Consider the following 21,760-nt stretch of genomic DNA (forward strand, 5'->3'; position numbering starts at 1 on the left):
TTTATTTAAGTAATATAGATATCTAATACAATATGTATAAATTAATTATTTTTTAATATCTTATGAAAATTAACAAATTTTTATCAAGAAAATAAATTAAACTTTTAAAACTAAATTATGCAAGGATTTAATTGTGTACCTTTTGGATCTCAAAAATGTTTGTACTTTCAAAAAATAAAAGATTTAGAAAATAGTATATGACTATTTCAAAACATATAGTATCTATTATAAAAAGATAGATTTATTTTGTAACATAATATATTTAATTAGAATCATAAATTATATATATGTATATATATATATATTTATTTATTTAATTAGTACTATTGAACAAGATACTTTTATTTATAAATTCATTCAATTAACTAATTTTGATAGCAATTTAGTTAGTGATTAGAATTACTACATTATTAAGATCGATTAATTTATTTATTTTTATTTATATAATAGTAATCTTTAATTATACTAATTTTTTTATAATCAAAATATTTAAAGTTTCTACAAAAAGAAAAAAATTTGAAAAATATTAAGTTTTAAAATTATGTGAGTTTTAGTTTTTGAATTATCAAAAAAATAAATCTAACCAAACTTTTGAAAAAAATACAAGCTGTTTTTTTTTTTTTTTTTTTTTTTTTAATTATTCATTAATACTATAATAGATTAGTGTAGCCATTGCTAAATACAAAGAAACAAGAGAGTCCTGAACCAAGATTAGAATATAAACAAAAACTTGAAAACAAATTCAAAAAATAAAAAATTCAATGAAAATAATCATATATTCAAATCTCCTAAGAAATTTGAAGTTATGGCTTTAAACTTTTTATAAAAATTAGATTTAGCTGAGATATGTGTATATGTTTAAATATGTGTGTGACAACATATCTATATATATATATATATATATATATGTTGTATGTGTTATTTTTTTTTTTTATATTAAGATACACAATGTTGAGCTCCTCTCTTAATTCCTTTGGCTTTTTACAATATTCTTAGACAATGCTAAAAGAACCAGAATTGAACCTTGGCAATAACTTCATGCCATGGAATTTTTACATTCATTAAATTGTCTAGAATTACAACAATTTACAATCATTTTGGATCTCATTCAATCAAAGTCACCTTGCCTAGTTCCTCATTAAACATTTATGTATATATCTAAAACCCAAATAAACAACATTCTGTTACTTGGTATTTGTTAGGGTTTCAGGATTTACGTTTGCATTTTTCACACAAGGCACTCCTGCTGTACACTCACATTGAAGAACTACTATTTGGACTGTATTGTGATTTGCCTCTTTTTTTAAAGGATCTAGGAGTGACGTGTTAAATTCAGGCGCACTCCAACTCCTGCAAACTGATGCATGTTTCACACCACATTGGGCAGTAATGGCATCTAGTCAACATAAATGCTTCGTGGTTACAGTTATTGGTTTGATGCAACTATGAACTCTTTCAGTGAGAGACGGGCCAACTCATGGAATATACCAATATATACCAATGCATAAGTCGGCAGGGCGATGAACCTTTTTTGGGAAATTTTCTATACTACAAATGATGCGTACGAGGGTGGATTGGAATGGCTTCACATAATGCAAGGAAATACCAACTGCACACAGCAACCATATTGTTCATGGGTTCCTCAATCTTATTCATCATCCGTGGCATGAAGAAACTTCTTAAAATTGTCTTCACACCGTAACCTAGGAGACTGGTACTACTTAGGTCCCTCTGGATAGTATTGTCAATCTAATCCTTTGCATCAGTAGGGACAACTTAAAGCTGCAACTACTAGAGAACTGGACACAAAACAAGGTCGAAAAAATAGGCAAGTGTGATAATACTTGTGACACTCCACCGAAAAGTCGGAGCCTAGTGTTATCTTCGCCTCTCCAACAGGAGAATGGAAACTACACGCAGTTCAATGACACTCGTATCACAGTTTTTTGAATTAAAATCGAATCGTGTTCTAAAGTGGGTCATTGAGGCAACTAATGATCTACCATGCTGTGAAATAAAAGATTTGTTATTTTTTACTGTCAGGCATCAGGAAAGAGTTCATGGCAGAGAAATGACCCCCGCTAAGTTTCATAAGTCCCAGAGTTTGTACAGCCAGCAGAGGCAAAAGTGGAGAGTCGTAGTCGTTTTGTTCCACGGCTTAGTAAAGTAAAGATGGAAAGCAGGTAAGCCAGTTGCAAAAGAAACAGTCATCAGCCATTGGAGAAAGAAGAGGGAGCAGCAGACGGCAGGGATGGCAGAGCCTGCAGGATGAACTTTTTCGTGTTCCGAAGCCCTGGCGGAGAAGCCAAAGAATTTCCACAACCACCAGATGATGCTTGATCTCTGCTGTCTGCGTAACGGGGTGGAGTGACGCGCTTCTGTTTCGGGGAGTTCGACTTCGTCACGGTGCTTCGGGTTGGGGAGCTGAAATCGTCTCCATACTTCAAAAAGTACGGGGTGCCATCGTCATCGGCCGCTGTCTTCACCGACTCTAATTCATTGTGGAGGTTCTTTCCTGGGTGAACGGTGGACGTGCGAGTCGTTGAATCAAGATCGTCGGTGCTGGACAACTGTGCTTGATGAGGCGTGTCGAATCGATTAGGGGATTGCGGATCTGGATGCCTGAACTCTGGTATTTGTGACGACCAAATTCTGCAAAAGGAGTATGAATATTAATAAGACTTCTCCATTGTGGAAACCGTGTATATACAATATGCGGGTTTTGGACCTGAAATCTGAATATAGGGTTTCAGAGATGTAGAAGTACCTAGAAGATGCGTGATGATGGGCACTGGTGGCAGAAGCCGAGTGAAATGAAGTTTCAGTCATCTGGCTAGTGAAAGCCGGAGAAGTATCAGGTCGTTCAGTTGTCACACAAGACCCTGGGGTTGGTTGCAAGGTGGTCATAGATAGAGGCGTGAGGGTGCTTAAGTCACTTAAACCTTCCCACCGAGAGATGTGTGCAATGCGCGCAAACGTCGGAGTTGTCATGGGAGAATCTCCAGCTCCACATATGGAGAAGTCTGTGTCCTCTTGAGGATAGGGTACAAGGTCGAAAGCATCCAAGGTACTCGAGAATCTAGTCGGAGACTTAGGGGGCCTCGACGCTGGTTGGGCTAGGGGAGATCCACATTGATCGTCCGAAGAAGCTCGTTTTCGGCCTGTAGACCTCAGTCGGGACATGGGTTCTCCAAGTCTAAAAAGTGCAACCAACAACACAAAAGTATGTAAAATGGACACAGTCAAGAAAATAACCAAGTCTAAAAGGAACATGAAGGAATAACACAATAAAGGGCACGAGTGAAAGGAGAAAGAAACTAAGCTATGTCGCAACAGCCTCTGGGCGATACACATCTACAGCTAGTAGCTATGTTTTGAAACAAATGTATACCACATAAACTTGGTACAAGCTCAAATACCCGTCATATTCAAAGGTTGGGGTTATCGGAGACGGATTTGACTTTCCGTGGTCACGAAGTCGGTCAGGTTTTCCGCTCATACTGTTGAACAACTCTATGGGATCTTCAGCCTGAGACTTATCGACAGTAAGATTGACTTGATCTTTCTCCTTCGCTTCACCCTCTTCCGGTCCTACGTTTCACCCAATGTCAAGTGAAACACATGTCACTGAGTTGTTATTTTAGGAAGAAAGATCATTGGGCGAGGTTGGGGGGGGGGAGAGGAGGAGTAGGAGGGAGTATTCAGATATGAATACAAATAGATAAAAAAAAAAAAAAAAAAAAAGCGCCTAGCATGGTAAAATAAGGACCTTCTTTCCTGCCGTACATATTTCTGCAACCTTCGCACCGACACCCTTCTGAACACCCAACACCAGCCTGCCCACCACAATAACAATCCATTCAATGCCGTTGTCAAATTGATAAAAGGATTTACACAACAGAAAACGATAAAAACAGAACAATAAAAATGAGTGATTACCTGGTAACACTCGCAGTACTTTTTAAGACAAAGTGATTTTTTGCAGTTGCAACCACGCTTGTGCCTGGCTGAGGCAGGAGTGTCCAAAGCTTCGTCCTTCGCAACCAGTACACAATACATTTAAAAGAACGCTCACATGCTTATCAACAAGATCATAGTTGATATCCCACCGTTAGGAGACAACTTGGGTTTTGTTTACACTTACCCCAGGGATGGGAGAGGATTCAGGAGCCTGAACAATCTTCGGAGCAAATGCTAATGGGTTGCGTGATTCAATTTGTTGTCTGGTGTTCAAGACTGTCGCTTCGTATTCGGGTTTATTGAAACAATTGCGGCAAGCACAGGATCCAACGCAGAACTCGCGCGCAGCAAAACACTCACAGTACCTGCCAAAAGCAGATAGGTTACCATGTCACGAACCAGCAGCGGTAAGATGCCTCATGCTAACGGGAAATTCGTCAAATATTACGTCTGTAGATTGATGTCCGTACTAAATCATCAAAATGAAACATAATAAAACTCGGAGCAAAAAACTAGATACAAAAATACCCAACCAAGTGAACACTTACAATTTGAGGCACTTAGATTTCTTGCAGTTACAGCGCTTGCAGCCATCCCCTGGTTTTTCACCCTGAGATGACGCAGTAGATTTCCGTCTAGACAACCTGTACGGAAAATCATGTTAGACAGCATATGCATAAACATAATGCGGTGTTGTTTCGTTCACGGGTATTCTTGAACGTCCGTGCGTCGATTTAAAAAGTCTAATTTTCACGCGCCTAAGTATGAACCTGTTCAACCAATGTGCCACTTACCGTCTGTTTTTGGAGCTCTGCGGACTGTCTAGAAGCTCGTGAGTAACTTCTCCCTCTGCTTGCCATGTTAACTCCTGTTGATAAGGTTGAGATCGTTCTTGATCTCGAGGGCTTGTGGTAACTGGAGTTAATGGTAACGAATCTTCCAAAGGAGCCAAGTTCTCAATGTTAAGGCCCGTGAAATCAGGAGTAGGAATGACGACTTTCTTGTCAGAAGAGAATGCGGCATCAGCACTATTCGTCTCAATCTCAATTCTCCTCTCTAACGAAGACCCCATTCCTGAATTAAAACTTTGGTTCAAGTTTGCAGGGTAACCCGCGCTGCTCAACCCTTCACCACCAGAATCTTCTCTAGGACTTGGCGACGTCAGAGGTTGTAGTCCCAAAACTGTTGCCAGGACTCCTTTGGAACTTTCTCCTTCTGTAGATGGGGGATTGCGTTTGAAGGACATGGAGCTCGTCAGGGAATTCAAGTGAAGCCCAATACCTGACTTGTGAACGCGAGGACTACGCCTCACACCATCAGGTGAGTTAACTCCAGGTGTCACTCCAGAATATTGCGAATTCCGAGCATGTGATTCACCCGTCTTTGCGTACATGATATCCATTTTATTTTGGTACGTGCTGTTTGTGAGCTGTTGCATCCTTGTCATAGTTCCAAGATTGTCTTCACGCGCAAGGACCCCTGATCATGATGTGATTACAAAATAAAGAAAAAAGAACAGTTATGCTTCCAATGGCTTGGCACATTTTAAGTCATGTACAATCCAAGGGCTGATTCGCTGAGCACTCTGGTCTATCGTGGCTGATCACTCCGCAAGGCACTACACAATCTTCACCTGATATGGTAAAGATAGGAGTTACTAGTCATCTTTGCCATTTGTTGGACAAAATATGAACTGTCTGATGGGCATGAGGAATTAATTGATAAGACTGCCCAAGACTTCTAGCGTAATTAACTATTGGGGGTTGGTACACCGCTCAAGTCTCTCCGTGAACACGGAGCTAGAGAGCTCTAATGTCTTGTTACATACCGTGGCCCAATAGTCAAGTTAGTTGAAACTCTAAAATAAATTCTGTAGTGTGTGATCCATGATCACCACAAGCAATGTACAAGCATCTCTATGCATTGAAAATACACCACATATACTTGCATATACATCGGAGGCATTCAAAATTGCAATCACAGAATTTGAAGACAACTTGTGCGATTATAGGTAAATATCGTGCAAGACTCACCCCCCGTATGCATAACAGAATCAGTTGCTGTCCTCGAAGCATCCACATGAATCTGCACTCTGGTTCTTGTTGCATCTGAGGCTGGACGCATTCCATCGCCAAGAACAGATGTGTTATTCCCATCAATTCCACTGCAGTCTTTAAGCCTACTGCCTAGAGACTTCCTACCGCCCATACTGCCGAAGCTTTTTCTCCTTGCCACATCAAAGTCGAGACACCGTCTTCTAAAACCACGTTGTCCAGCGGTGTCAGCCTGCAGATAGTGCACTAACACGTGAGACGAGTGGTACAGATCATTATGCATTGAGGAAATAGTTAAAAGGAGAATGATAACCAGTAAAGAGAACCATGAAGTGAAAGGCACGGTAAAGAATTCGAAAATTTCTAATTCCATTTACATAAGATGCGAGACAAAAGGACTGAGGGACAGGACCGCTGCCGTCCCGGTTGTAAGTCGCTGGTCATGAGAATCTCGTGTAAGCATCAAAACATCTGGAGAAGATGTAACCATACCCTTTGAGGCGGAAGAGAATGTTCACGGCCCGCATCTTCGGTTGTTAAGTTTGTTTCTGTGTCACGTCTGACATCAGTAGATGCACCGAATCCAGACTGGGAAGTCATAGCATCAAGCACCCGACGCTCTTGTTTCTCAGTACCTTCATTCATCGTATCAGCCTGATTCTCAGAGCTTACAGATGCAGCTTGATACGGCAGCCTCGAGACATCCACCTCGCTTGAATTCTCTGACCACTCCTTTCCATTGATTTGCCCTACATCTCGGTTTCCAGCGAGGAGATATGTCATGGCTGCAGTGTCCTGATCGAGTTCAAGACTCCCTTTCGCAATGGGGCTGTAGCTGAAACCATGGTCTTCATTAACAGAGCTGCATGTCATAGAAACGCGTCTTTGATCGTCATACTCTGCGCACTTCGACTCTTGGCTTAAAATACTAGGCATCACGCTATCATTTGTTTGTGATATTAAGCTCGAGGTAGATTGCCTTCTTTCAGAAGGATCAGATCGTTCACTCCTTGCTCCACCTGGCTTTTCTCCTATGTCCTCAGTGTACCTAGCCATATCCGAGGGCATCGCTGCTGAAGCCACCTGGTCCAGCGGCTGGTAATCTGTAAACTGAGTTTGGAAGTTGGCAGTAGTGGCCGCTATTCTATCCGTCTCGCAATTTGTAGGTTCTGAATTAAGTTGCGTGGAGTTCATCGCAAACATCCCTTGACCAACGAGGTTTTCACCACTAGATTGAGAAGCAGGCACTTGCTCTGTTTGGATCCTTGAGCAAAGAGTTACTAGGCGGTCATCAGAGCGTCGGCTAAGGGGGGATGGAGATGGTGCATTGTCAGAAAGAGCGCCTCTGGAGATACTCGATTGCCATGTAAGACTTTCTCGACCTTCAGCTTGAGCTAGTGCTGACAAACGCTCAGCAGCCACAACTCTAAAAGTACAGGATACCAATGTCAGAGTAAGCTGCTGGCACAGAAACAGGATCCAAAGGACCCAAAAACGTGTCGGTTTAAAACGATAGCATTGAAATGCATACAGTGGCGGATGGGCTAGGCCACACTGTGAGCACTAGGAGTGCTTCCATCATACCTCTTCAGGGAGCTCGACGAAGACCTTCTGGCACTGCGTGGAGAGGCAAAAATTCGGGGCTCAGGTGGGAACGTCAGCTCGTTATACGTCTGGGCATGGTGCACCGTCTTCGCAGGCTTGATTGGCGACAAATTGCATAGGAACTTGAACACGGGAGAATCCTGCGCACTCAAGTCCACTGTACTAAGATTCGTTTCGCGTGTAAACTTGCAGTACGAATGGATATGTTAGCCAGATGTTGAACATTGTATACGTGACATTGTTCTTTTGAACGTGTATGCAAACCACAGAGGAATCATTGCCTAAGTTGCATCAGTGCACATAATCAAGGTCTACAACTCGAGGACGTCATTGTATCCACGAGAACAGGAGTCGAAATTGGTTCTGTAAACATATCAAGCGAGTAGATTGTAAGAAAGGAATGCGTGCTGCTATAAGAGTATCACAAAAAGTGTAACCGAGAAGGGTCATCGGCTCTCGTATGGACTCGACCAAGTAAGTTAGCAGCATTGCCTTGCCGAGTGCATGTGACCATGTTCTCTTGTGTAAATTATTAGGGTGAATTGCAGAATGAATTGGTACAAACCTGCATATCTGTAAGAGGCGGGATGGACTCTCGCTTGTCAGGTGAACCCAGGTCTGCGCCATTCTCAAATTCTCTAACAACCTTCTCAGCCGCCGTTTTGCCACCCCGAGTCAACATCTTCACTTGGTCCACAAACACGATGATGCACAAGGAGACTGCGGAAGTGTGATCCTATACAGGCATTTCAGTGCACGAGAACTCGCCCCTTGTAAGCCTACCCGAAGCTCCTTCTGCACTTCCTGCCTATTGCCCGAGCCGGAGCCCCCCTTTTTCTACTCCATCGCGTCACCCTCGAACTCCAAACGAACGCGAACGACGAACATTGACCAGGTTTTATATTCCAGGAAACGAGCACCTCACCCTTCACATCCAGAACATATCCCAGACACCATCACAGCAAACCAACCATACACTCTTTCACAAAGCTCCGTCACATACTCCAGCTATTCCAACGACCATCAAAAACCAGAACATCTAAACTCATGGTTACCCCCACACCTTTACATCCAAAATCACATACACATGCACCATGAATTCTTGCTACTCCTCTACCCTCGCTAACAAACGACTACCCCAAGTAACCTAAGGCCAACTAGCACAATGGAATCATGAAACTCTGCTGCTCCACCTCCCTTATCAGCAGATCCTTCGATGCATACACTACCAAAACTGCAAGACACGAGCTCGAGGGTGTGAAGGGTAGGTCACAGTGAGCGGGAATGACGACTTCATCTCGGCAAGACGCCCACAATTATCCGAAGTCCGTGCTACCATCCCGCTCGACCCATCTCAGGAAAAGGGAAGGAGATTGAGGAGAGGTAAGTAGGGAGACGAGTCGGATAGAGTGAACGCGGGAAAGAGTGGAGGAGAGAGCAGGGTAATGGCATCACTGGGATGCAACGATGATCTCTTCCTGCCTCTTGTTGTGCTCACCATCGTCACCAAACGAGCAGATTGCCTGGCTCATCCAGCTGAGTGTCTGGGGCGATAGAGATCGTCAGGAAGTGGGGATCGTTCGAGCTTCGCAGCCGATGCGTGAGGGGGTTAGGGCTGCGAGGAGGGGAGGGGAGGATGCTTGCAGGAGTAGCTGAGATGGTGGAGGTGGAGATGGAGGTGGAGATGGAGGTGGAGATGGAGGTGGTGATGACGAAGGCCAGATGATGAGGAGCGGGAAGCAGAGCAAAGCCAGCCACGGATGGGCCTGCAAGACGGGTCAGGCTCCCCTCTGCCCGCTCCCCTGGCTGTCCCCGATTCCAGTACCTCACCCGCCATGCGGTGCTTCAGAACGCGGGAACAGTTTCCAGCGGGACCAACCCCGTGCCGTTGCTGCACTGCAAAAACGCCCACCCACCCCTCGCCCTCCCCATCACTCTCGTTCGTTCCCCACCAGTGCTCAGCGAACGGACCGTCTTCAGTCGACGACGGAAGGCGACGATGACGACGAACGAGAGAAAAACGGCGGGTTCATTCAACGATGCAAGTCCAACAAACCACAACTCCTGAATCACGGGCGGAAATGACGGGGCTTTTCCAGAAAGACCCCATTAGATGCTGGTCTTGCTGTCTCTTCTCATGATTCTCGCCTTCTCAGACCATCTCCTTTTGCAACGTTTAGAAGTGATTAAACAAACAAATTCTTAGGTTTTATTCTTTCAATTATATATATATAAATATTTATATGTAATATTTGGTATTATTCTTATTCAAAAATAAGTAATTTCATTAACAATTGCACTCTTCGTTTTGCATCCTTAAAACGTCACAAAAAATTACCAGTACATATGTCACATGTATATACAACAAAAATATCTTAAATATATGTCACATGTATATACAACAAAAATATCTTAAATATATGTCACATGTGTATTGAAATAGCTTTGTGTTTTATTTTGGATTATACATATTTTGAATCTTAGCTGATATTTTAAAGGGACATGATAGTGGAACAGCACCCCACGTTAATAAAAAGACATCATCTCCTAGTGTTGATAGCCTTTCTATGTATAGTACACAAAGTTTTTATTTTTTATTTTTTATTTTTATTAAATATAACTCTCATTCACTAAATTCATCACTCATATCTATATTGAACTTAATCCCAATTTTTATTGCTAGTATTATTTATTAGCATATGTGAATGTATACCAATATCATATCTATATTGAACTTAATCCCAATTTTTATTGCTAGTATTATTTATTGGCATATGTGAATGTATACCAATATCATATGTTGGTGATGCATGTTGATACAAATATAATCTATTGGATATAATCTCCACAAATTTTGCACTTTAAGTTTTTATTTGTACACATATATTATTTTTTAAATAGTTGTCTATAATTTCAAATCTTTGATGCATCAAAGTTTTTGTACACACTTCAAATTGACTTATGAAACTATATTCATTTTTTTTTATTATCTTCTTTTGAAAGTGTTGGAGACAATAAGAATGCGCTTTTGTTTTTTTATTAAGAACTTACATTCTTGCAACATCATGTTGCTAGAGGCTTTACTTTTTGACTCTTATATGATATTTGAAGAAGTTTAGAAGGTAGTCAAAGAATTTGCAAAAACAAAAAGATAAATGATTTACAAGTGATAATCTGTAAAGAAGAATAATTGTATAGATAGAGAATTAAAAAGAGTGGATTGTGTTTTTGTGCATAAAAAAGAGCTTACAATGGAAGGACAATAATTAAAAAAATTAAATAATATAATAATAGATTATTTTTTTAAATCATATTTTTAAAAAATTTAAAAATAGATCATGGATGGGATATCAATATCATAAATATTTTATATTTTAACAATTCAATTGAGAATAGCCTTATTTTCAATTTTTTCTTAAATATATATACTTTCTCATTATTTTTTTGTTATCTTTTTTTAAGATACATCTCACATGATTTTTTTTCATTCTTCAAATTCTTATTCTTGACAATTGGTTGCTTACTTGCATGCAAAAACTTTTGTCTTTAATTTGTAATTTTAGTTGTAGATATTTCAAAACAAAGATGAACAATCAATAGAGTAGATGGTTCCTACAATGACTTAAGAGATAATACCAACTTTCAACAACATAATTGTCATATACTTTTTATTTTTATTTATTCTCCTTGCTACAACATAGGATTATTGTTAAGGATACGAAGCTCGAAGAAAGAAATCCTCAATACATTCTTGCATTATTTAAAAGAACTAAAAAGTCACTCAAAGATGGTATAGTATTGAACTAGAATGGCTATTGTCACCCTATTATTTGATCATTATTGAGGCATTTGTAACTTCCTTTAAATAAAACATTTAGAATATTATGAAGAGTTGTTCCAACCTTTAATAAAATCACCAAATATTGGAAGTCTCTTTGAAGGTCATGATATCAAACACATTGTATCTTGCCATCTATTTAAGGAAAGATATGTCATTCTTGAAGATCTTTATTTTAACTATGTCGTCTTGAAGGTTGTCACAATCACAATGTTTCATCTAATAAGTCAGCAAGTGATAGCTCTTAAGTTTAATCTGTTGGTTGTTGATTTTTCATCTCTTTAATATCATATTTTGGATGTTGTTGGTTACTTGAGGCTTATGAATTTGGTGTAATTTCTCAAAAAGGAAAAAATTATATACAAACTTAGGAATTTCCTTATTTTGAAGCTTGATTGAACAATTAATAACATCTAAAAGTCCATTGTTTTTTTGAGGCAAATTCTCTCTATTCCAACACCACCTTAAATCTAAGACTTCTTCTACATTAAATTCATAATTATTATCCACTTCTATAGGAAGAGGTGGCATTTTTCTTCTCTCAAAGATATTCATTATCTTATAAGGCTCAAGAAGAAACACATAGAATAGGAGATGGATCTTCATAGATTCCAATAAATATAATCAATGAGCAATAAGATTGATTTATTTACTAATAAAAAAGGTCCAAGCTTTAAATAGTCCTACTTGTCACAAAGATGTATAGTCTTGATATTACGATAAAATAGCCATATCTTGTCACTTACATTGAATTGTAGTTGTTTCTTATGTTTAGCATCTGCATTGATTTTTTGTTCTTCTTAGACTTCCTTTAATTGTACCTTTATTATTCAATATAATTTTCACAAACAATTCACCAATTTTTTTGTCATAGGATTATCAACTTTTGAAAAGTCAAAAGTATCAAGTGATAGATAATAACCATAATTAGCAAAAAAACATAGTTATTAAATAGAAGAATGTATCAAATTATTATGTGTAAATTCTACAAATGACAAAAGAGTTATTCAATTATTTTGATGATAATTAATGATATACCTCAAATATTGCTTCAAAACTTGATTTACCTATTCTATTTGCCCATCAATTTGATGATAAAAAATTAAAGTCAAGTTTATATCCATCTTTAATATCTTGAAAAGAATTTTTTAAAATCTTGATATAAATTGAGTCTTCTTATTTAATATAATATCCTTGAATAATCCATGATAGTGATAGATGTTGTTGAAAAAAAGCTTAGTGATTTCTTCACTTGTGATAGATTTTGTACATAATACAAAATATACCATCTTAATAAAATGATCTACTATCAAAAATATAAAATCATACAAACTTGAAATTGAAAGATTCGTGATAAAATCCATAGAAACGAAAGAACATAGTTGTTTTGGAATAGGTAATGACTGAAGAAGTCTGTAAAGTATCACAAATATATACATTTATTCCAATAGTTACTTATACGATTAGATAGAAGTAAGTAAATATAGATTAATTTCATAAAGTCTTTTAGAAAAGCTTTATAGAAGCTTTATAGATGTGGTTTTGACTTTAGATGTATTTTTGTCACGGACATATATATATTTATCTCAATAGTTACTTATATAATTAAGCAAAAGTAGGTAAAATAGAATAATTTCATAAAGTCTTTTAGAGAAGCTTATTAGAAGCTTTATAGACATGATTTTGACTTTAGATGTGTTCATAGGTTAGAAACTTGGCCAAAAAGCTAACCATATATTGGTAGCTTGTAGAACAAGTCAACTACGTGGTGCATACATAGATAACTTGCCTTGCAAGATAAGACATGTGGCTAATAAAGTCAACACATGTTGGAGGTCCTATAGGACATCGCCACGTGGCTCTTAGTTAGATAGTATATATAGAGGTAAGAGTGAAGCCTTCTTCACTCTTGTCAATACCTTTCCAGTCTTAGTCTTGTTTCAAGACTTTCTAGACTTCTTGTTTTTGGCAATAGCTATTCTAGTTAATATTACATCACCTTTTGAGTGACTTTCTAGTTCTCTTCAATGATAGAAGAGTGTATTGAGGATTCTCTTTCTTCAAGATTCATGTCTTTGACAGTTTGACAAGAGTCTTAATATATTATTTTTTTCTTGTTCTAGAAGTGAGTGGATTACTTCACTTCTATTATTATATTTTAAAGGTTGTAGACTATCCACCTTTAAATAAAAAAATCTTTTTTTCTAACACTAATCTTTTTCTTAAAAAGAGTGGATTATCCCTCTTTGTGGGATTTTTTTTTAGAGGTTGCAAATTACCTTCCTTTAATTTAACTTTTGGATTTGTTTGAGTTGGCTACAGAAGGAAAGATTATAGATGCTACTTTCAATGGAAGTGAGAATAGATTTGCAACTGTAGCAGATCTTCATGAGCTTGTTAACACTCTAAGAGTAGAAATCTCACGTATTTCTAATGTGAATCATGGAAGTACTATGCCTATGCCTATGGAAGAAGTTCAGAGTTTACAATAAAAAGTTGTACAGTTGAAAGAAGCAAGTAGATCAATGTCACAACCAAATCTAGGGAGTTTTGCTTCTACAAGTATGACAGGGACAAAGATTAGAATGCCTGAGAAGTTTGAAGGAACAAGATCAAAATTTCGAAGATTTTTGCAACAAGTCAAGCTTTATTAAAGATTACACCCTTTTCAATATCTTGATAGATTTATCCAAGTCAGATTTATAGGCGCATTACAATCAGGAAGTGCTCTCTCTTGGTTTGCACTTTTAATGGAAAAAGCTTCACGACTCCTTTATGATCTGAATTCATTCTTAGAAGTGTTTACGACCACATTTAGAGAAAGTGATCGAGAACGAGTAGAAGAGACCTAGCTTTTATTCTAATGGCAAGGATCACAATCAGCTACTATATATTCTGTCGAATTCCAAATTCTTGCTTGCGATATAGACTGGAATGACAAAGCACTTATCAACCAATTTTGATATGGATTGAAGGATAGCATTAAAGATTTGTTATTGACAATGCCAAAAGTAGAATCTTTGGAATAATTTATTACTCAAGCCATTAGATGTGATAATTATATATTTGAAAGGTGTTAAGAACAAAGATTTGGTTGGAGAGGAATAAGTCAAGTAATGGCAGCAGCTCCCAAGTTTTCTGAAACGTATTCGTCAAAGTCAGAATCAATGCAAATTAATATGATACATTTTAAACCTCTCACGAAGTAGGAAAAGACTTCATGTTGCCAAGAGGGATTGTGTTTATATTGTGGAGAAGCTAAACACACTACTCAACATTGTCCAAAGAAGCAACATAATTATAAAATGAGGAGCACAATTACCAAAGAAGATAGTGTGTCAAAAAACGAGTTTTTCTAGCTACAATAGGGACCGTGTGGTTAGAATCATGTGCAACATCTAATAAAGGTCATATCCTCTCCTTAGACCCATTACCTTATTTTATAATAGAAGTATATTTAGGACCTAATAATCACAAAGTCTTTACCTTGTTAGATTCAGGAGCCTCAGCATGTTTAATAGACGAAGATTTTGCCAAAAAATCAAAAAATACCTTTAGTGAAGAAAATTAAATCCGTACATGTAGAAGTCATAGATGTTTGTTCCTTGTCTTCTGGAAATGTTATCCATAAAACTATTCCTTTAGATATAGCAATTAAAGATCATAACAACGTAGTAGTATTTAATGTAATAAAATCTCCCTCTAATATGGTTATTTTAGGATTATCATGGCTAGAAAAATATAACCCTGAAATAGATTGGATTTCTCGTAATCTTAACTTTCTTGATAGTGTAATCCAAGATCGCTTTAGTAAAATAGAAGTATATAAGTGCAGTACGTCCAAATCTTTACTAGTAGGTGCAAAAGCTTTCATACATGCTGCAAAAGAAGGATCATCTTTTGCTATATATGCTACACCCATTTCTAATGGTGAAACAATGTCGAGTGGTATTCCTAAGCAATATGAAGAATTCCAAGACGTTTTTAAAAAGAAGAATGTAGATATTCTTCCCGAGCATCGACCTTATGATTGTTCAATTGATCTGCAAGAAGGAGCTCAACCACCATTCAAACCAATCTATAGCTTATTGCAAAATGAGTTGGCTGCATTAAAGGAGTACATTGATGAAAATTTGGCAAAGAACTTCATACGCCATTCAAAATCTTCAACTGGGGCTCCTATCTTATTTGTGAAAAAGAAAGATGGATCTCTAGAAATGTGTGTGGATTTTTGAGGTCTCAACAAGATCACCATCAAAAATAGGTATCCTTTGCCTTTGATTTCAGGACTTCTTGACCAACTCAATCAAGCAAAGATCTATACCAAAATAGATCTACGAGGAGCATACAACTTAGTTCGTATCAAAGAAGGAGATGAATAGAAGACTGCTTTTCGAACTAGGTATAGATATTTTGAATATAATGTCAAGCCTTTTGGACTCATGAATGCATCAGCTGCTTTTCAACATCTTATGAATGATATTTTTTGTGAATTTTTAGATGATTTCATTGTTTGTTATTTAGATGACATTCTATTCTACTCTAAGAACTTAGAAGAATATAAGCTTCATGTTCGTCGCGTGTTATAGAAACTAAGAGATGCAGGATTATATGTCAAATTAGAAAAGTGTATCTTCCACACTATTCAAGTTGACTTCTTAGGATACATCATTTCTAAAGAAGGCCTTATGATGGATCCCTAGAAGGTTCAAACTATCATAGATTGGAAGATTCGAAGAATAGTACGAGTTGTGTAATGTTTTTTGGGCTTTACTAACTACTATCGAATCTTCATCAAGAAATTTTCTCAAGTTGTAGCTCCACTTACACGTTTGACTTGTAAAGACAAACTTGAGTGGAATAAAGAAGTACAAGCATCATTTGATGCTTTAAAGAAGAAATTTATTTTTATACCAATCTTATATTGCATTGACTTCTCTAAGGTATTTTTTATGGAAACAGACGCATCAGATTTTGCTATAGGTGCCATGTTGTGACAAATGGGAATGGATGACAAATTCCAACCAATAGCTTCCCATTTGAGGAAATTTTTAGCTGCTGAGATTAATTATGAGATCTATGACAAAGAGCTCCTTGCAATCATGGATTCATTTTAAGAATGGCATCATTATCTAAAAGGCACCTCGAGTCCAATTACCGTGTATACAGACTATAAGAACCTCGAGTACTTCATGTCAGTACATATCTTGAATCGTCATCAAGTCTGTTGGAGCATGTCTTTATCTGGATTCAATTTCAAGATCACTTATCGACCCAAAAAATAACAAGGTCTATTGAATACTCTTTCTAGACGTTCTTATCTTACACCAAAAGAAGGAGATGCATCTTTTATTCAACAAAGATCAATTCTCTTGAAGCCCGAGCATTTTCATCTTTGAGCTATAAAATCAACATTGACTGTTGATTCAATATTTGTGAAGCAAATTCAATCAAGCATGTCCTCTGATCCTCTTGTCTGGGATATCAAAGATACTTCCTCTGAGTCCCATGATACTTCCAAGTTTGAATTTAAGAATAATCTATTATATTTCAAAGGACCCCTATATATTCCAGAAAGTGAAGCTCGATTATGTGTTCTTCAAGCTCGTCATGACTTTCCAGTAGTAGGACACTTTGGGTACAATAAAACTTTAGACTAATATCCAAGGATTTTTGGTGGCTGCAAATGTGGAAGGCAGTTAAAGATTTTGTACAATCTTGTAATGTTTGCTCAAGATCGAAAACTCCTCATCATCGACCTTAAAGACTTCTTCAGCCGTTATCTATTTGAGAACAACCATGGTCTTCTGTTTCTATGGATTTCATCATAGATCTTCTAATCTCAGATTCTTATGACTCTATATTTGTAATAGTAGATCATTTTACCAAGATGGCACATTTTGTACTATGTATAAAATCTATCACAGGTGAAAAAATAGCTAAGCTTTTCATTAACAATATCTATTGCTATCATAGATTGCCAAAGGATATTATATTGAATAGGAAGATTCAATTTGTATCAAGATTTTAAAAAATCCTATTCAAGATTCTAAAGATGGATATAAAGCTTTCTTCAGCTTTTCATCCTCAAACTGATGGACAAACAGAATGGGTAAATCAAGTTTTGGAGTAGTATTTGAGATATACCATCAACTATCATCAAGATGATTGGATAACTCTTTTACTATTGGGAGAGTTTGCATATAATAATTCGATATATTTTTCCACTCAACAAACACCTTTCTTTGCCAATTATGGTCATCATCTACATCTTGATACTTTTGACTTTTCAAAAGTTGATAATCCTGCAGTGGAAGATTTAGCAAATCGCTTGTTAAAGCTACATATAACAATGAAGATACAATTAAAAGAAGCTCAAGAACAACAAAAGAACAATGTAGATGCCTGTCGCAAGGAGCAACCACAATATAATATGGGTGATAAGGTATGGTTACTTTGTAATATCAAGACTACTCGTCCTTATGATAATTTAGATTATTGTAGGCTTGGACCTTTTTCTATTTGTGAACAAATCAATTCTGTTGCATATCAATTACATCTACCGGAGTCTATGAAGATCCACCCTATATTTTACGTGTCTCTTATGGAGCCACATAAGACAAAGAATATTTTGGAAAGAAGACAAATGCCTCTTCCTCCCGTAGCAGTGGATAATAACCAAGAGTTTGAGGTGGAAGATATCTTAGACTCAAGGTGGCATCGAAATAGGTTGAAATATCTTGTTCATTTGTACGGATATGGTATTAGTGAAAGCACATGGGAGCCATCAAAGAATCTTACAAATGTAACAAAGAAAGTTGAAGTCTTTCATTAAAGACATTTATCAAAACCAAAATAAAGAATAACAAACCTTTGCTATAAAAGAAACAAGATTAAAGAAAAATGACATTCTACCTTCTATCTTTTATTGTAGCTTCTGTGTATTTGTGATGAGATGGAGCACCAAGAACTAGCAGATTCAAGTCAAGAGCTTTCATTTGCGGACTTACCAAATGAGATATTGCAATTATCACAACCTTCAAGACGAGGGAATCGAGATGAAGATCCTCAAGAATGACATGTCCTTCCTCAAATAAATGGCAAGATACAACGTGTTTGGTATCACGACCTTGGAAGAGAATCAGGATGTTTAGTAATTTTATTAGAGGTAGGAACTATTCTTGACAGTATTTCAAATGTTTTATTTGAAGGAAGTTATGAAGGCCTTAACAATGACCAAATAACAGGGTGGTCTTCTCGCCCTGGTATTAGATACCATAAATGGTTGAGAGGACCTATCAACCATCTTTGAAGAAAGTAAAGATCGAAGTACATAGCAAATATAATTTGCCGCATCTTGGACTTTTTTAACATATGAAGACCGCTTCTCGTGAAACTCATCCCTAGAAAGAGAGGTAATATCACGGACATATATATTTACCTCAATAGTTACTTATATGATTAAGTAGAAATAGGTAAAATAGAATAATTTTATAAAGTCTTCTAGGGTAGCTTCTTAGAAGCTTCATAGACACGATTTTGACTTTAAATGTGTTATAGGTTAGAAACTTGGCTAAAAAACTAACCATGTATTGGTAGCTTGTAGAACAAGCCAATTACGTGGCGCATACATAGATAACTTACCTTACAAGATAAGACATGTGGCTAGCAAAGTCAATACATGTTGGAGGTCTTATAGAATATCGCCACGTAGCTCGTCATTAGAAAGTATATATAGAGACAAGAGTGAAGCCTTCTTCACCCTTATCAATCCCTTTCTAATTATTAGTCTTGTTTCAAGACTTTTTAATCTTCTTATTTTTAGCAATAGTTATTTTATTTTAATATTATATCATCTTTGAGTGACTTTCTAGTTTCTTTCAATGATACAAGAATATATTAAGGATTTTCTTCTCTTGAGATTCATATCCTTGATATAAAAGTGATGACAAGGAATTTTGGATTTTAAAAAAATACCACATAATTGTACAAAGTCTTTGACTACCTTCTAAATTTGAAGTCACAAAAAATGTATAGATGTTAGTTCCAAAGTCTTCTTGTATAAAAAATACCTAGCTATTAGAAAGTCATAACAATCTTAAAGAACACGTAATTATACTTTACCTTCTGAAATATATAATCAATCTTTGAAATAGAGTAGATTATTTTTAAACTCAAACTTGAAAAATATCATGAGTGATATAGGACATAGATAGGATATTTATATTATTCACAAATAAAAATATATACTTAGAGTTGTTTTGGAGAAGTTTTTAGAATTGAGATTAGGATGGTGGTTCATGTGAGATCTACCATAGAACCTTTTAGAAAGGCTTATGGTAATTATTATAGTAGAATCTACCTCTAAAGATTTTTAGAAGGATAGTTATTTTTATGGACTCGACCATTAAAGACAATTTAGAAAGTTCTAAGGATAGTTGAACAAAATATAAATAAGACTAACTAACGCTATTTGGACATTTGATCAGGTATGGCTTTCAGACTCTTTTTCTCAGTAAAATGTGGTTATTTTTTCTTATTCTATTCTATTTGATTTTGTTTGGTTCTATTTTTTTTACTCAGTCTTGTTTTTTATGTTCCATTCTATTCAATTATTTTTAGTTTTGTTCTAGTTTGCTTAGTCTTACGTTGTGTTGAAATCTTTGCTGTTATAAAATTGATAAAGTTTTAGACCTTAAAGAATCTAGTTCTATTTCATTTATATCAGAGTAAGTGTTAGTCTATTCTTTTGTAGTATATTGATAGCCACCGTTTAATTGGAAGTTAATTGTTGTAATCACATTGAGAATTATTTTGGAGCTACAACAAGCTATCAATATACTACAAAACAAGCATATTTCCATATAGAGTACTTGTACTCTTTACATCCAAAAAAGATGGTGGATTTCTACGTTGTATCAATTATTGAAACTTCAATAAGCAGACTATCATGAATGCATATCCACTTCTGTATATAAATAATCTTTTTGACTAACTTTGAAGTACAACTATCTTTAGAAAATTAGACCTTTGAAATGGTTATTGATAGATTTTTATTGCCAAAGAGGATATAAAAAAGATAACTTTTTGTACGTACTATGGACATTTTAAGTAGCTTGGCCTCACTAATGCTCTAGCCTCTTTTATGCATCACATGAATAGATTATTTTGAGACCTTTTAAAAAAGTATGTGATTGTCTTAATTGATGATATTTTGATCTATAGTAAAATCTTTGAAGATAATGACTAACATCTATAGAAAGTATTGCACCGACTATGTGATAGTCACTTCTATTGTAAGCAATCAAAGTGTTAACATTGGAAGTCAGAGATTATTTTTTTGAGATATATAATGTCCTCCAAAGGCATGCACATAGAGCAAGATAAGGTGAAAGTAGTGAAGGATTGACCAACTTCTAAGGATGTTTATGATATCTACTCATTTTTAGGCCTTATTGAATATTATTACTATTTTTTTTGGCAATTTGTACACATTGCTACTTCATTGATAAGCTTATTAGATAAGAGTATCATATTTGAATAGAAACTAGAATAAAAAAGGGCCTTTAAGGAATTGAAAGATGTATTGATTACTGTTCTAAAATTACAATTGAATGATATCGACCTTCCATGTACATTTGACATTGATGCTTTTAACTTTGTTATTGGAATAGTTCTTTAATAAGACTTTGATAGGAGCTTTTAACTTATGATATATGAATCACAAAAATATAAAGAAAAAAAATATAATTATTATACACATAATCAAGAGCAACTAGCAATTGTATATATGTCAAGGACAAAGACTCGATGAGGAAAAATATACACCAAAAGGCTATCTCGATATAATAAGTCAAAATATAAACAAGTAGGTATATTAAAAGGAAACTGGAATGGCTATTGCCACAAGACAAGAAACTAAAGACTCTTGAACCTGGACTAGAAGCAAGAAAGGAGTTGACAAGAGTGAAGAAGCCTTCACTCTTGTCTCTATATATACTATCTAACTAGGGGCTACGTGGCGACGTTCTATAGGACCTCCAATATGTGTTGACTTTGTAGGACACATGCCTTGACTTACAAGGCAAGTTTTTCTACATGTGGGCCACATAGTTAGCTTGATCTTCAAGCTAACAACATGTGTGGCACATGGCCAACTTGTTGACCACGTTTCTAATCCAAAAAGTCAATTAAAGACACCTATGAAGTCAAAGCAGCGTCTAGGAAGTTTCTAGGAAGCTTCTATATTAAATATTATACAATTAACTTACTTTTATCTACTTTTACTTACTTCTACCTATTT

At 36.3% G+C, this 21,760-nt stretch overlaps 1 protein-coding gene across 2 annotated transcripts; it reads right to left on the reverse strand.

Annotated features, from left to right (window-relative positions):
• Positions 1-1,625: 1,625 nt before the first annotated feature.
• Positions 1,626-9,319, reverse strand: LOC112294496 (uncharacterized). Of its 2 annotated transcripts, none has more exons than XM_090244053.1 (12): positions 8,185-9,319; positions 7,599-7,982; positions 6,507-7,440; positions 5,994-6,246; positions 4,755-5,439; positions 4,509-4,604; positions 4,145-4,325; positions 3,940-4,035; positions 3,770-3,836; positions 3,420-3,591; positions 2,768-3,196; positions 1,626-2,652 (listed from the first exon to the last, which is right to left on the reverse strand). In XM_090244053.1, the coding sequence occupies exons 3-12, from the start codon at positions 7,215-7,217 to the stop codon at positions 2,211-2,213; spliced, it is 3,132 nt and encodes a 1,043-aa protein (XP_090100179.1). In that variant the 5' UTR covers positions 7,218-7,440; positions 7,599-7,982; positions 8,185-9,319; the 3' UTR covers positions 1,626-2,210. The 2 variants fall into 2 exon arrangements, with proteins under 2 accessions (XP_090100179.1, XP_024400757.1); XM_024544989.3 differs by having other exon boundaries at positions 7,599-7,759; positions 8,185-9,312.
• Between the last annotated feature and the right edge of the window lie 12,441 nt (positions 9,320-21,760).

Source organism: Physcomitrium patens, chromosome 17 (genome assembly GCF_059467195.1).
Source record: "Physcomitrium patens ecotype Gransden chromosome 17, ASM5946719v1, whole genome shotgun sequence".
Lineage (NCBI taxonomy): Eukaryota > Viridiplantae > Streptophyta > Bryopsida > Funariales > Funariaceae > Physcomitrium > Physcomitrium patens.

Bases quoted from the DNA above. Each gene is read 5' to 3' on its own strand.
- LOC112294496 (XM_024544989.3), bottom strand. From the start codon at position 8,301: ATGTTGACTCGGGGTGGCAAAACGGCGGCTGAGAAGGTTGTTAGAGAA. The intron at 5,440-5,993 runs GTGAGTCTTGCA...CATCATGATCAG, and splicing joins TTCTGTTATGCATACGGGGG to GGGTCCTTGCGCGTGAAGAC. The intron at 3,197-3,419 runs GTATTTGAGCTT...TGCACTTTTTAG, and splicing joins CCAACCTTTGAATATGACGG to ACTTGGAGAACCCATGTCCC.